Source organism: Cupressus sempervirens, chromosome 5, assembly GCF_028749045.1.
Source record: "Cupressus sempervirens isolate cs-2001-9-10 chromosome 5, ASM2874904v1, whole genome shotgun sequence".
In the NCBI taxonomy this organism is placed as follows: Eukaryota; Viridiplantae; Streptophyta; class Pinopsida; order Cupressales; family Cupressaceae; genus Cupressus; species Cupressus sempervirens.
The window spans coordinates 627953904-627970226 of record NC_143122.1 but is presented as its reverse complement, the minus strand read 5'-3'; the positions used below and the strand labels follow the sequence as shown (position 1 = coordinate 627970226).

General features: G+C 34.7%; 1 protein-coding gene across 1 annotated transcript; it reads right to left on the bottom strand.

Annotated features, from left to right (window-relative positions):
- Positions 1 to 2701: 2701 nt before the first annotated feature.
- EIF3A (eukaryotic translation initiation factor 3A) lies at positions 2702 to 16025 on the bottom strand. Its single transcript, XM_089832121.1, has 13 exons — positions 15681 to 16025; positions 7623 to 8104; positions 7121 to 7336; positions 6641 to 7009; positions 6445 to 6474; positions 5919 to 6146; positions 5557 to 5718; positions 5215 to 5439; positions 4885 to 5091; positions 4522 to 4728; positions 4208 to 4288; positions 3896 to 4097; positions 2702 to 3780 (listed from the first exon to the last, which is right to left on the bottom strand). Exons 1-13 carry the CDS (start codon positions 15724 to 15726, stop codon positions 3143 to 3145), a joined length of 3093 nt encoding a protein of 1030 aa, XP_089688247.1. The 5' UTR covers positions 15727 to 16025; the 3' UTR covers positions 2702 to 3142.
- Positions 16026 to 16323: the final 298 nt, after the last annotated feature.

Here is a 16323-nt window from a genome sequence, read left to right as displayed (position 1 = left end):
TCTTATTGCTTAAATGGCTAGAAATGATAAACACCCTTGCAGAATATGATACTATGTCTTCTAATGTGGTCAAACCAACTGGAAATTTGTCATTAATAACTATTAACAGTTTTTTAACTTTGCAAAGATGAAAATTTATATAGATAAAGATGATTGAGAAGATAAGTAGAGGTTGTTTAGAATCTAAACAATTATTTATTTTTTATCAGTATATAATAATAATAATATATTTGTGATATTGCTATCAGGATTTAACTATGTAATTTTTTAGCAGTGATTCTTACCAATATACTCTAACTCTTTGTGAGATTTAAACTTATGACCTCTGTATCAACAGTACTAATGCTCATCACAAGCCCAACTCAAATTGTACAATTTCAGCTTTATCTATACATTTAAAATGATGAAATAAAGAAAAAAATCAAAAACATATCTCTAAAATTATAATTAAATATCACTTTTTGTAGCTTAATATATCACTTTATTAATTGATTAAAACATTTCTAATATTTAAATATAATTTAATCTTATTGTTTTTGCACAACTTTGATATTTGATTATTTAATTATTTTTCAGTTCAAATATACGACCTAATTAAATATGGAATTTAAGCTTTTATACTATATGACCTAATCAAATATGGAATTTAAGCTTATACTACAACCAACTCAAATATGGAATTTAAGCTTACCAGTAATGGCATAATGTGATGATGAAATTGTAACTCTAACTCTTGGAACAAAAGTTGAAAGTACTCGTTTGGGATGATATCCTTCTATGTCGAGTACTCATTTGGGATGAGATCCTTCTATGGCTGGAGTCACCAGTTCATGGCTCTAATCAAAAGCATTTTATGTCATCTTCTAAAAAGCCTGTAAATTTTTGCTGGTTAGTTTTTGCATTTAACCTCCCTACAAACATTGCAATCATCTTGTCGGCTAATTCAATTGAATGTAGTGTACTTTGATTTACTTCCATTACAAAATAACATTGTGCATGAAGATTACATTTGTTTTATATTAATGCACATTTGGATTCCCAGTGAAAAGAGTGATGATGCAGCATATCTGTTTCCAAAGGAGCAACAAAGGCATTGATGTGTGCGCACTAATGCTTTCCCAAAAGTTACCACTGTTCACCTTCATTTTCCTTGGAGCAATTCAATCTGTGCTTGAGTGCTATTCCTTCTATGTCAATACTCATTTGGGATGACATCCCTCTATGTACGGAGTCACCAGTTCATGGCTCTCTAATCAAAAGCATTTTATGTTATTTTCTAAAAAGCCTGTAAATTTTTGCTGGTAAGTTTTTGCATTTAACCTCCATACAAACATTGCAATCATCTTGTCTTCTAATTCAATCGAATGTAGCGTACTTTGATTTACTTTCATTACAAAATAACTTTGTGCATGAATAATCACATTTGTTTGATATTAATACACATTTGGATTCCCAGTGAAAAGAGTGATGATGCAGCATATCTGTTTCCAAAGGAGCAACAAAGGCATTGATGCGTGCACACTAATGCTTTTCCAAAAGTTGCCACTGTTCGCCTTCATTTTCCTTGGAGCAATTCAATCTGTGCTTGAGTGCTATTCCAAATAGATGCAAAATCTTCTGCTTAAATATTATGGATGCATACTAAGAGAAGCCTGACAGATAATTCTAGGCATAAGCACCTCATGTATGATATGTATAACTAGAAGGGTGGGCATGGGAGAAATACATTATGTTGATCTATAAGAGATCAAAATGCAACACAGATGAGTTGAGAAAATTCCACACCATTGTTGGTCAATCACAGTTTCCATCTACAAATAAGTTTCTAATACAACAAAATTCAAGAGAATACTTGATTAAACCAGCCAAAATTTGAAGTGAACAACAATAAGAAGAGTCTAGTAGCTCCTAGTATGTTAATGAAATTTAAAAGCTTGCAAAGAGCCCACTGGAGATCAAACTAGCCATGTGTGCAAACCCAACACCATAAATGCATGAAGCACATATGGAAGCCCCTTAGTACTTGACAGTTGACACTATGGCTAACACTTCTGTTATCCAAAATAAAGGGTGAAAATGAAGGCTACTGGATCTTGGCATGTATGTTTGACCATATTTACAAATATAAGAACGGGGAATAAATGTTTTAAAAGGACTCAAAAGGACCAATGAATTCTTCGAAACAGATCATCAGTAAAACCAGAGGCAGCTTCCCAATTGTTGACAAAATATACCTTAAAGAGGACAGGGAAGCTAAACCATTAGAATATTTTATAACACTTAACTATAATCCCAAAATACAAGAGCATTAGAAACAACTATTTGCCCTGAAGAAAGCATTGCTGCCATCTTTTCAACAAGCAGCCAGCTGCATGAAAAAAACCACAATCTATATAGAACAGAACTGACAGAAGCAGTAGAGGGTAAAGATGCATCTAACAATTTGAACCACAGATAAGGCTACCATCCAAGTTTGTCCATCAGTTGTGATCAACAAATTGCTCAAATAAATGATTGTGGTGGAACTAACGTGTCATGATTATTTTAGTGGTTACATGAAACACTCAGCCCACACATTATGGTATTAAAAGCACGCAGGAAGTTACCAAAACTAAATGCAGATTGTTTTAGTGAGGCTTCTCGAAGACAAATTCAAGAAGAACGTACATACATAACTCTACTCAACAGACTGGCCTCTAAATTTAGGCAAACAAATTTTTAGAAGAAATTAAGTTCCAATTATCAGGGAGAACAAATGCATGTGGTATTTGGAATGGCACACATGCTACCAGTGTGTTCCCTTATTGAAACATAAAATATACAAGATTCAGCTGCTGCAAGTCCAAAGCAAATACAAAACTAAGACTAGAATCAGACCAAAATAAGAAATCTAAGCCAGTTCATTATTTCTACATTTCTCAATAGGCAAATCATCTGCCACACCATAACTTACCAAGTTTACAGCCCAAAAATTGAATATTTTATCTCCATATCACTCAAAAGTAAGACAATTGTGTCAAACACAATTCCTTGACAACAGGCCTGACTGATCTTTTCAAACTCTATGCCAGGCAGGGCAACAAAACACCCAGCCGAAATTGCTTCTGTACTATATTAGCAGTAATGACACAGCCTCAACTTTTTATGTAGCATTTCCCTCAACAGTTTTAGATGGCCCAGGTCTCCTCCATGGACCAGCACCTGTAGGACGATCTTCCTCACGTTTACGGTCCAAACGTGGATCTGGACCTCCTCCCCAATGTTCATCCCTATTCCCAAAACCACCAAATTTAGGACGTCCAGATCCAGGAGGAAGCTCGCGCCTAAGAGGAGGCTCATATCGACTTGAAGAAGCTCTTGCAGGCTCAGGGCGATCACCTGCCCGCCAAGATGGTACATACTTGGTACCAGATGAAGGATTTACATCTCCAGCATGGTCCACATGCATACGATGCTCATCATCTTTATCACCTATCCCATGCCCAGAACCAAAGGATGGCTTGCGATCTTCAGAGATCAATGATCTCCTCTCATCATGACGCCAAATCTCATTATCAACTTCCGCACTAGTTGACTCAGCCATCTTATTTCGTAGGTGACGAGGAACAAACTTTCCTGGTTTTGAATCCAGCTGTTTTGTAATCCTTGGATCCTCCTTCAAAGCCTCTTTTCGCAGCCTCTCTTTTTCCTCCAGTTCCTGCTCGCGCATTCTTTGTTTTGCTGCAATTTCATCTAGTTTAGCTCTCCTTTCAGCTTCTTCTTTGCGCCGTCGCTCCTCTTCTGGAAGAGCAAACACACGATGACACTCATCTTTATATTTGGAAGCAGAAAGTTGTACCAAAGGAAAACATATAACTAAAGCAATATATAAGACATATCTGAGCTTCATTCTTACCCTCACGCTTACGAGCTTCCTCCTCTTCTTTGAGTTTAATTAACCTTGCCTCCTCCTGTCTTTTAAAATACTCCATCTTTCTACGCATTTCCCTATCAAGTTTTCGATTTGCTCTTAGCTCTGCAAGTCTCTCTTCCCTTTCTCGCTTCAGTCTCTCAAACTCACCTTGGCGACGGCTGACTACTTGCAGCTGGAAAGTATTCTGCATTATCAAAATAAACAGTGAAGTAATTAGGGGTTCCAATACAAGAAAAAGTATTTTTTAATATTCAAACGAAATATAAAACAAGTAGCAGCAAGAGTAAAACCAACCTTGTCATTTAACATTCTTATAAGCCTGTTTTTCTCTATAAGGTCCGCAGCATGCTGTTCTCTGCTTTGTTCAATTGCTTGCTGTCATCAAGCAAAACCGTATTGGGAAGACAGAAAGACAATAAAACTAAACCCAAAATATAGGAACTTCATATGAAGCCAAGGTTTTTGTCACATAATCACTCCAAATTTGCTAAGGTTAATTGTTTTTAAAACTATTATATCAATGGACATTCATTTCAATGCACATGGCTCAAATGAACTCTTTACTGTCCTATATAGTAATGAGATAAAACTAAATGAGAGTTGTTGACCTTTTGTTGTCGCTCAAAGAATATTTCATCATCCACCAAATGCTCTTTATATTTCGCCAAAATAAGAGGGGCTTCTTCTTCTCTTTTTGCCCTTTCCAAGTGATCCATAGTTTTAGCTAGCTTTAGGAACTTGCGTTCCATTTCCTGTCTTTCCTTGAGTTGCTCATTCAAAGCTTGTTCGATGAGGATCTGCTTTGTTACTTTCTCCTGCAATGAGTAAGATAATTACGACAAAGAATGTTCTCATTTTTTTCAAATATGTAAAGCGTAAATCAAACAGATTTCACAGCTAAGATCTGTCATGTCTAAAGCAAAAGATTTGCATGAATGTACTGCACAAAACAACATGTAAACATTACTTACACCCTCAATAGCAGGCTTCTTCCCCTTTTTCCCTTTCCTTCTCTCAGCTTCTTGACGTAAAGCCTGTGCTTCTTCCAATTCTTTCTCTTCAATCTCTCTCCGGATTCTCTGCTCTTCACGTTTCGTGTATTCAGATGCAAGTCTTTTAGCTTCTGCTTCTTCTGTTATTCTCTGTTGCTTCAATCTCTTTGACTCCTCTTCACGTTCCTTGGTAGGCCAAATGTAAGGGAACAGATTAGAACAAAAACACTAAAATAGGAAATGTTAAGATTAGAACAAAAACGCTAAAATAGGAAATGTTATAAGACACTGCAAATAAAAAAAATATACCATTTCAAGCATTTGGCGCTCTTGCTCCTCTTTGCGCCTCTCAATCAAAACTTTGCGAGCAAGAAGCTTCCTGTGCTCTTTCTCTACTGTCTCAAGTAATATAGGTACAGGTAGAGTCACTTTTGTCACTTTCTCAATGACTGGAGGTTGTATTAGACTTCTAGCTTTGTTTAAACGCTTAGCAAGAATAGTCAAATGATTCCGGATCTTGTCTGACTCAAGGTCCTGCAAAAACATTCAAGATTAGCTTACAATAATGTTCCTTGTTAAAATATCCCAAACTTTGAAATGATAATTTCAGAATGATAAGTAAATAGCAACAAAGATTGCATGTTTTCGCACCTGGCTGCCAAACTGTACAATTCCTTTTAAATGATCTATCTTCATCTGCACAAAATTGTACTTAACAGCATCTACACTGAGCTTTTCAACAACAGTGAAATCAAAAAATGGTAACATTCTTGTTAAATTCCCAATTCTCATCGTTTGATACACTTGAGACACCTGAAACACACGTATCAATGACAGACATTAATACCAGCAAGAAATACTCAGCAAACAATTTTTTATTTGATGGATATTAATATAGTTAGAACATTTCCTTCATGACACAGTAACAATTACTACTAAGCGACGTGGAAAGAAATAAATGCATAGACTAAAAATTGAACAAATATATAACAGGAACAATCAGAATGCGTAACCTGCTGTAACACCCTCAAAGTGGTTAGCCTTTCCAATGAAGGAATATATTGTTCCAACTGTACTTCTGGTACCGGAGAAGCCGATGATAATTTATCACTAAGTTTTGTGAGCTTTGCTAGAAGGGGCTGAGCTTTTTCAGCAAGATCCAGTGGGTGGAAATCATTTTCCAAAAGATGGTACAGATCTTTAACTTCTTGTGGCACATAAGTCATCACACCTTTGGACACCTGACATACAACAAAATCAATCACCCTTAAGTACAGATTGGTTCAAGCATCAGCGAGTATTTTTTATACTAAAAAATGCCCCTTCCTGTAAAAGAAAAATGCAGATATCATAAATGTAAGCAAGAAAGCAAACCAAATTAGGTCTGAAATAAAAGTTAATTAGCATAGAAAAGCACCCGATCTTCCTGTCATGACATACTAATCAAGGCGATTTCATTAAAGATTGACAAGCATTTATGTTAGAAGGTAAAACTTTGAAGGTAAATAAGTTTAATAATTTCTAATATCCATTTCTTACCAATTCTGAGAGCAGTGCCGATCGGGACAGCTGCAAGATGAATATAAAAAGCATTAGACATGTACAAAGAAGATCTGTTAAAGAAAAATTAGTTAACTGCAAGATAGATCTTTCTTCCAATGGTACAACATGTAAATTACATGTACTTAATCCTTTGTGTACATCAAAACATCTAAGAAAGAAAAATAAAGCCTACCACTTCTCGGCTATCTCTTTTGGGATCCAAACTAAACCCCAAAAGGCTAGCCATCTTTAAGCTCCTTTCCTTCTCATTCTCAATTTCGAAATGAGGTGCCCCATGCCTGTGATCATAGGGTGTAACAGAAATTGCAGCTAACAGTACAGATGATGCCATCAGCTGCAAGTCCTTCTGAGTCAGGTTTTTATTGTAGCTCTTTTGGAGCACATAAAGCTTGTACCATGCATAGGCATGATAAAGTTGACTTTCAGATATCCAGAATATCTTTGTCAACTTTGAGTAGTATATTGCCATCATTTGTGGCTTCGGAGTCTTTTTCACCATGCACATAAGACCATGAATGTCCTCTATAGAACGGAAAGCCTCCTGAAAATTAAAGTATATCCACCAATGAAAAAAGCTGAAGAAAAGGAAAAAAACACAATTCACTCCAAAGAAAAAGAACTTTAAAATCCTAATAGATTATAACGCGCCAACCTGCCAGAGTTCAAGCTCAGTTGCAATCTTAAGTTGTTCAAACCTTGTGTCGAGATAAAGCTGCAAGCTTTCAGGCAAAGACAAATCTGGTCTATCTCTTTGATCTCTGTACTTATTCAAATTGCTCAAGTGGTTTCGAATTATCTCACAAAGCCGACGAAACTCTGTTGTACGCTTATATTGCAGGCAGAACTGGAAGGCACGATGTGCAGTCATCTGTGCACCAAAGTAAGGTAGATACGAGTTTCAATCACATGAAAAATATTAAGCAGCCTTGTGTAATAATGATTCTAAAACTGCAGTGTGTGTGTGTGTGTCCCCATTGTGCATCCACTATCTATCAAGCAATCAAATGTATAGAACATGAAAACAATTAAGCATATTTGTGATCATGACCACTTCTCAAAACTTTAAAAAACCTACTCTGTGTGTGAAAACCTAAATTTTAGTTACCCATAAATATCAGTGGTTCACTAATCTTAAGAAATCAACTTCTACTCACCGCATACAGAGCTTCCAATTTAGAATTGTTGCGTAGTATTTCAAGCACTGTTCTGTAGGTTTCCCAAAGAAACTTAAACCATGGAGTAACAAGCTCCCTATCCGACCTGTCTTTCCCTTTTTCGCCACTGACAAAGCTAAGCATTAAATCTTCTGGCCTCTTCTCTGCTTCCAAGTCCTCAACATCAAGAGCAATTTCAGATGCTTGTGCCTGAGCTTGGGCCTGTTCAGCTCTCTCACTAGACAGTTGCAGGAAATACTTTATAACTTCCTCTAATGAACTGACATTAACTTGCTGACAAACGATGCGATACTGAATAAGACCATCTTTTGCAAACCTTCCACGCCTCATATCAACACAAAGTTCAACATATTTGAACATTATCTTCTCCAGGGTCTTCTGCCATGCTCTGTACCTCTTTGATGTTATCAAATCATGAAGCGCTTGTAATGCTGCCTGCTTCTGGCCAACATTCATCAACTCTGCATCCAAAATAATATAAAATAAAATTAGTTAGAAATCAAATAATCACTCTGTGAAGCATAACATATGTCAGTGGCAACAATAACACAACTGTTTAATATAAAGATACATTACATATATCTTTTTACCAAATCAGACAGCCACTGAAAATACAAGAAAGTGAGAAGCTCAAACAGTGTTAATGAATCCGATTCTACATTAAAAATGAATATGGGTTTGATAAAATAAAAACCCATTGACAGTGAATACAAAAAAACATTTTCCTACATGTTGAATTGACAGAAGAAAAATGTAAAACCTGACTTATGATGAATATGAATGTAAATAAGTATAAAAACTATGTTTAGTGCCTAAAAAAAGAGAGAATTAAGATCCAATAAGATTATATTATTCGAATTATGCAAACAAAATATACCAAAGCTGCATGATTTTGTGTCAATTAATTAGACCAGAAAGGAATTATTCAGAGTCCACCTCTACACAATTAACTGATATAATTAGAAAAAAATATCAGATCTCGCTACAGTTGCAAATAAATATCATCTAAGCACCAAAGGGTAGAATTGTATAAACACCACTTTCAAATATTAATCAAAAGAACATTCTAATTTTCAAACCATTTTAATTTCAATGGAAACTTCAAAGTAGAGCCATAAATACTAAAATATTGAGCTCATAATGTGCATCATGTATCCGAAAACTTGGCGATCTAAAAGAACTTCCAAATTTGAGATGGACAGAAGAGAGAATTAGTTGTACATATGGGTTTTAAGCTATTTATATGCCAAATTCCAGCTGGAATTGCAACAATGCTGAGGATTTCAATGAGACACCATTTAATCCATTATACTGCAGTACAGTGAAGTGACAGCCTACGTTACATGAGAATGCATTTCTGACCCCAAGCCTAAGGTTTCGGGGACGGACATTTTTGGTGTCAGGCATGGCCTGGGGGGGCATTTCCAAGCTGTCCCCGCCCAGGCAGGAAAACTGGAAAAGCATCCTCGAAACTTCGGATATGATCAACAAGTTTCCGGTTAGCATTAACTGTCCTGGGGACTGCACAGCCATTTCCCATCCCTCCCAGGGACTTCTTAAGGTTTCTTGGTGGCAACATTAAAATTATACCAAAAAATTTAACCGTGTGGGCCCCACACACATTTTGAAGGTTATTAATAAATGAAATAAATTGATAACAGATGATATGTTTTTTGTAACAGATGTTATTTTTCATTTGTTGCACCATTAGGTTTGCCGCAAAACAGGTTATTAAATAAATGAAATAAATTGATAACAGATGATATGTTATTTGTAACAGATGTTATTTTTCATTTGTTGCACCATTAGGTTTGCCCGCCAAGGGTTTTGCAGCACAGTCTATTTGAATGCAAGTAGGGTAGTGTGAAGTTGAATGCATACAGGGTAGCAGTCTGGAGTTGAGTGGAGTTGAGCACACGCAGAGGAGCAGAGTTTTTCAGAAATTGTTGCATTTGCCATTCACAGAAGGTTTTTCAATGCAGCTATTAGACATACACCAGGCATTTCACAGAGGAATCGAAGTAAGTTTTTTGGGGTTGAATTTTCTGTTTCCATTTTCGATTTTTTTATTACAAAAAACAAAGAAACATTTATCTGTAACTGCTATTTTTTTTCTTGTAATGGTTATATATGATAATTTTTTAGTTCATGTCACATGGCCGCTGTGACATATGCTAGTTTTTTAGCCGATAGGCTATATGTGATGCAAGAGCATCCAAAGGTATAAGGGCAATCCTGTGTCACCCAAAAAAATGTACTTAAGACTTAGTTTCTGTTTCATGTGTTTTCATTTCTAGATACCCATTCGGGTCAAATAATGGTTCCAACTCTCACAATTCCACTATCAGTGTTCTAGGTTAGAGTATTTGAGCACCGTGGGATACGTGAAAATGCCTAAAAAATAGGACTATGTAATTGGGCCATCATTTTGGTTAACTAGAAGGTGTAAATTGGCCAGATGATTGTAATTGTAATTTAGAGCATTCCAAAAAAAGAATCAGGTCAAAAGTCTCCACGATTTGAAAGTTATTGCAGTTTTCCGATTTCTGGAGACCTCCTAAGAATGCTTCAAAGTCAAGTTAGGGGCATTAAATGACCTCGTATAGGGCCGAAAAATGGGGGACGAGCGAAGCTGTCCATAGGGCTATAGAGCGCTTCGAGAGCTTTCCGAAAATGTAAACAGTTCGTCAATCGGAGCTACAGTTCAAAAGTTATGCCTCCCGGAAGTTCGGTTACCGTTTCTGGAATCTTCTAATTTTGTGCCGACTTCTAATGCGACTTCTAGAGCCTTCTATTTTGTTGGTGGATGCCAACTAGCACTTTCTAGAATGTATTCCTATTCCTTAACCCTAGAGGTCTATTTAAGAACATTTCTGGCATTGTAAAAGGCAATTCGGAGTGGAGTTTGAGAGAAGGAATTGGGAGAAGAAATTATCCCCTGATTTATACTATTGTAAGCCCATAGGGCATGTTTTGAAGTCCATTTTCTCTGTATTGCATGTAATAGCATATTTACATAGTAAATAAAATTTCCCCTTTCCTGTTGTTTCCATTCTGTGCTGGGTTGTGTCCCCATCAATATGTGGGAACTTTATTCCCGTATAATTACTTTTTTCACCAAAAAATTATCAACATTTGACCGATAAATTGTCAGCCCTTGCCGTTAATAATTTTTCGACTGGTTTTCATTTCCCTCCACTTTTTAACTCTCATTTTTGGAAATTATTTAATTTAATTAGTTATCATCTACACTGTTAACTTTTTTTTTTCTTATTTATTTAACTTTAAATTACTACTATAAAATAATAAGATATATCATACATTATTTAAATATTTCTATTTATATAGCTTAATTAGCTATTATCTCTACTGTTAACTCTTAATTTTTAATTTACTATTTAACTTAATTAGTTATTATTGATTGTTTATATTTTAAAATAAATATTATTTTATTTTAATTAAAAATTATTTATCGTTTAATTTATTGAGATGAGATTTTATTTCGTTTTTAATTTTTAATTTCTCTAATTTTAACTCCTGTTTTCCTATTTATTTAGAACTTTACTTAGTTGTTATCTCCACTTTTAACTCACATTTTTCTTCCTTTTATTTAACTTTCGATTTTTAAAATTGATTGAAGTTTTAGTTTTTAAATTATTTTATTTTATTTTTTAAATCAGTCAACCTAATAGGATATTTGGGGGGGGTGTTGCTATTTTTTTTATTTCTTTTCATATTTTTCATATTAATTCTTCATAATAAATTTTTCGATAGAGATTCTTTTAAATGATTCTTCATTTATATATTTAAGTTGACAGACTTTAAATTAGTTTAGTTTTTAGTTTTTATAATTAGTATAAGAGAAGCAGATGACATCTGTTACTGTCCAAAGGATAAGTGTATGGCTGCTGGTTGTCATAAACCGCATCTCTATGGCTGGCCCTTGTAAAATATATTTGTTACTTTATGCTGGAGTATAACATAATATGCAATGATCAGTATTGTAAATGAAATTTATCATAATTATCTTTTAAAGGAGTAATAAAAATTGCATTTGCCTGTATTATAACTAGCATGTTAATTTCTAATAAATAATAATCAAATTATTTAGGGTTGCATATATACAGGACATCTGGGCTGTTTCAAGGTCGTTGCTTGTGCAACCTAGTGTGGTTAATGACTTTTAAAGGTGTATTCTGTTGTGATGAGAACGGTAAATGTTTCATGTAAGGAGCCTTTCAATTTTCATTGTTCAAACACCTTTAGATTGTCCTTTTTTCTTGGTTCATTAGCAAATGCCATAAGATCATGATTTTCATATAAAAATTTATGCCAGGTAGGTAGCTTCTTCTGCATGCCCTGTTTTTTGAAACATTTACACATTAGGGTTAGTATTATTATGTTTGTAACCTTGATTTTATAAATTTTAATTGCTACTCCCATTTGTACATCCTATATATTACTATTGGTGTAACTGCTGCATCTTTTTTTAATGCAAATGCTAGTTATTCTTAGATGATGATTTGATTTGATGTTATATTGTTTCTGATGAAATGATGAACGAATTAATAATTTTAAATTATGTTGCTATGATAAAAGTAACAATGTTATGTAATTCTGAATATCATGAATATATTTGAAAATCCAGATATATATATATATAGTCCTCCCCTGCTCCATCCAAATAAAAATCGCCCCACGAACAAATTTCCCCATCCTAAAAACTTGGGGTAAAATAGGTGACAGCAAACATGCTAACCCAAGATGCTAACTAATTGGATGAGGCAAGCTAATTTCTAACAATACAAGATTCTCATCTTCATTCCCTTTAAGGTAAAGCACATTTATAATTGCATACCAAAACATCCTTCAATATTTAAGCTCCAACATGAGAAAAGTAATCTTCTCCTATACTGTAAATGAATTAACTTCACACTAACATAATTTTAAGAATTACAACAAATAGGCAAATATTTCACCACATATTTAAGCTAAAAGCCAAGTGCTCACTCTAAACAAAAACCAAGATCCTAAGCTGGACACTAACATAATTTTAAGATTTACAACAAACAGGCAAATATATCACCATGTATTTAAGCTAAAAGCCAAGTGCTCACTCTAAACAAAAACCAAGATCCTAAATTGGACTATTCAACGATATGTCACTCTTCTGAAAGGTCTTTTTTTGCAAACTACAACATTAACTATTTCAAATAATGCTTATATCTATCCACAGTCACCACAGAAATAGGATCTTACTATTTCTTTGTAGAGTCCAACTTTTGCACTATACATTGACTATAAGTATCTATCAGTGATCAAAAATTTTGACTTTATATCCAATTTGCATTCAGTAAATTTAAGGTTTCTAATTAATATGATTTATGGAATCAAAGAAGTTAAGCCCAGATGATGAAGTAAATGGGTTATCATGTTGAACCTAAAGGTTCAACCCCCAAAATGGCATCCATCATGATCTAGCTGAGTTTGGTGATCCAAAATTGCTGCTGTTACTCCCATTGAACAAATTCAGTGAATTACAACATCTACTTCTGAGTATTGCATCTGCCAGCAATCAAGAACAGGTACAAAACTTGGGTCAATCTGATGGAAAAGATAATGTTATTTGTGGCATTTATGCCAAAGGACTCCCCCTGCAAGGGATATGATCACTAATTTTACAGGGAAAAAAAGCTCATAATGTAAGGAAGCATTTTATTATTGCCAATTTCATCATATCAATTTATTTTTCACTGAACTTTAGAATCATACATTGATCAGTTTTTTGCAAATACATTCCCTTGTTCTCTTTTTTTTGAGTAGAAATTTACTCCTGTAGCCAATTTTGTTTGTAAATTGTGTATTTCTTCAAATATTAACTGTCCCTCACAAATATCCTTAAGAAATAGGAACACTTGTGAACCATTTTCTAGCAATTTTCTAAAAGACCGGAAGAAGAAACTCAATCGTGCTTGAATCTTAATCAATCAATGCCTTGTGCTATTCTTACAAGTTGCAAACAGACAAGATTAAATTCCCTACACTATTTATAAGCTATAACCAGTGTTACCCCAGGACTTATTTCCTAGGAAAAACTAGGCATCCCGGAAACAGAAAAGTCCCAGAAAGGTAGAGGACATCCCCTTGCTGTACTCAAAACCGTGCAAAAAACAGAAAAGGGAGTAAAAATGGGGGATGGGGTGGAAAGAAGACGGCCAGGCATCCATGTGACAGCGTGGGATATTTCAGACATCTCTCAATCATTCCGGGGACAGCCAACCATGCCCCAGTTTTGCAGCTTTTTTTTTAGAACCTATCCAAATGAAGAAAAAAAAAACTGGCTTGTGAAATGACAAAAAAACTGTTTTGCAAATTTTAGGGCTATTTTATGCAATATTCATGTGTTGTTTTGGTTGTTTCTATGAGATTCCAGTTGTAAAATGGAAGGAAATAATTTATGGGATACAATTCTTACATAAAAACAAAACTGTATATGAATCTTTATTTTCTTGTATCTAAAAAGAGGTAGCAAATTGTTTATGTTTATTTAACATATGCTATAGCAGGTAACTCCAGACTATATTCTGGTGAGTTTTTTTTACAATGCATATATTTATTAATCTTTGACATAAGTCCATTAACACCCGTCCAATCAGTTGATAAGAATTGGTTGAGCTATACTGCATCACTATTATTTACCTTCATGTTCAGAAACAGATAACTTCTTTAATGCAAAATCAACAAATGTTTGGTTACATCATGCATATGAATTTACAGATTTCAACTTTCATTTGAACTCTGAATAAACTCAAATGCTATGTCTAGTGTAAATAATGAATGACTTAAGATTTATCGATGCTTTCATATGAATATTTAAAATTCCCGATATATTTAAAATTTTCCCTATTTTTTATACAGCCATCCTCTCTGCCTTCCCCAAAAATGGCCAAAAAAAACTGTCCCGCTTATAACCCTTTAAATAACCCCCATTCATTGCCTATAAATTACAACAGATTGTAATCCTCAAAATTATATATAAATAATAATCTATATTGAATAAATAACCAGAAAAACAATGTGGACTACATAGACCTCAAATATCCACCACAGAGAAAAGGCAATGCCTTAGAACACCCTGCTATTCGATATAATTCAAAACACATTTCCATTAACTTTAAACAAATATGATGATAAAATTCAGTAAACTATTAATACACTGATAAAAGAAGGTGAATAATTGCAGTTCAAACAAAGCAAAACATGTAGGTCATAAGAGGATCATGTAGAGAAATCGTGGAGTTCACTTCAAATAAATTCGCATTGTTGGCAAATCTGACAAGTGTGTGTCCATTTCATTGCAGAACTTAGCGAGTATTGTCTTAAAAGCTTACCAGACTGGAATCATTGAATTAAAAGTTTAGTAAAAAGCAAATATACTTTTGGAACTGTCTAGGAAACATAGCCAACTGGTGAGAATAGTCCTTCAGAAAACCTAAATATAACGCCATAAACAAAATATCTGTCCGTCGAGTCATCTTCGGAATCTCAAGATTCAATAGGCAGTTTACACAGAACCATTTCAAAAAACAAATAACATTTCCATAATTGTCATTTTAGCATACCTTGATGCGCACTAACAAACAATGATGTGTCAAAAAGTCACAGTAAAAAAACGGAAAAAAATTCAAAAGTTCATATCCCAATCTCACTAAAAATTTCGTGACATACTATCTTGAATCTACCCTGAAACAAAATAAAACAAAACAAAAAGCAATAACTGCAGATAGTCGTATTTTCTCTGTTCAACAATAAACCCTAGAAACCCTACGTGCAATTTTTTAATACTAAAAAATGCAACAGGAAGCCGAATGATAATCCCCAGAAATACAGAATTCACATAATAAACGACATATTCAATCGATCAAAACATACAATTTCAAAACAACTCAAAAAATTATTTTTAGAGTCTGATCTGCACAGAATAGAAGGGCAGCGATCAAAATCCCCGGGGATGAAAAAATTAATAAGCGTACTAACCTTCGGCCCTCTTGAGAGCATTTTCTGGCTTTGCAAAAGTCGCCATGTTGAAAAACCCGGATAAAATTCAGAAAACACTAAATCTGCAGACGATGTAAAATCGTAAGAGATGATTAGTTGCATATAGTTATCTTTCCCGACCTAAAACCCTTCGAAGGGTACGCAAAACGCCACGGATAACCGATTATGCTGATTCAACAACCGATCGAATGACTAGAACAAAGCCCTACAAAAAAACGATTCAACAGCCGATCAGAGCAAACAAAATTTTCTCTCTTTTATTCTCAGCGCCGAGCCGAGAAGACGGTTGAATCCCAGGGAAAAAGTGGTTTCTTCTATTCCAGCAAATGCTATCTTCCTCACTGCCCTAATGCTAAAGGAAATCAGGTTTGATCTCAGCCGTTGATTTCCTAAGCTCGCGATGAAATTGTTTTAAGGTTGTGGTTTCGGAGGGGAGCAATAAAAAGCTTCTCTATTTGAAGGACGTGGTCATATGGAGGAGAGATAAAACTAGCAATTGTACCTTATAAGGTGCAATAGATAGCCCGTGGCTATACAGCCACGAAAATGCACTTCCTTTCTATTGTTTTTTCTAACTTTTTAAAAAATTAACTAAGTCCTCTCCTTGGAAGTGCATTTTCGT

Coding starts and splice junctions, on each gene's coding strand:
- EIF3A (XM_089832121.1), bottom strand. CDS start 15,726: ATGGCGACTTTTGCAAAGCCAGAAAATGCTCTCAAGAGGGCCGAAG. Junction 7,010..7,120: donor CTGAGCTTGAACTCTGGCAG/GTTGGCGCGTTA, acceptor TTTAATTTTCAG/GAGGCTTTCCGTTCTATAGA. Junction 5,440..5,556: donor TTGTACAGTTTGGCAGCCAG/GTGCGAAAACAT, acceptor ATGTTTTTGCAG/GACCTTGAGTCAGACAAGAT.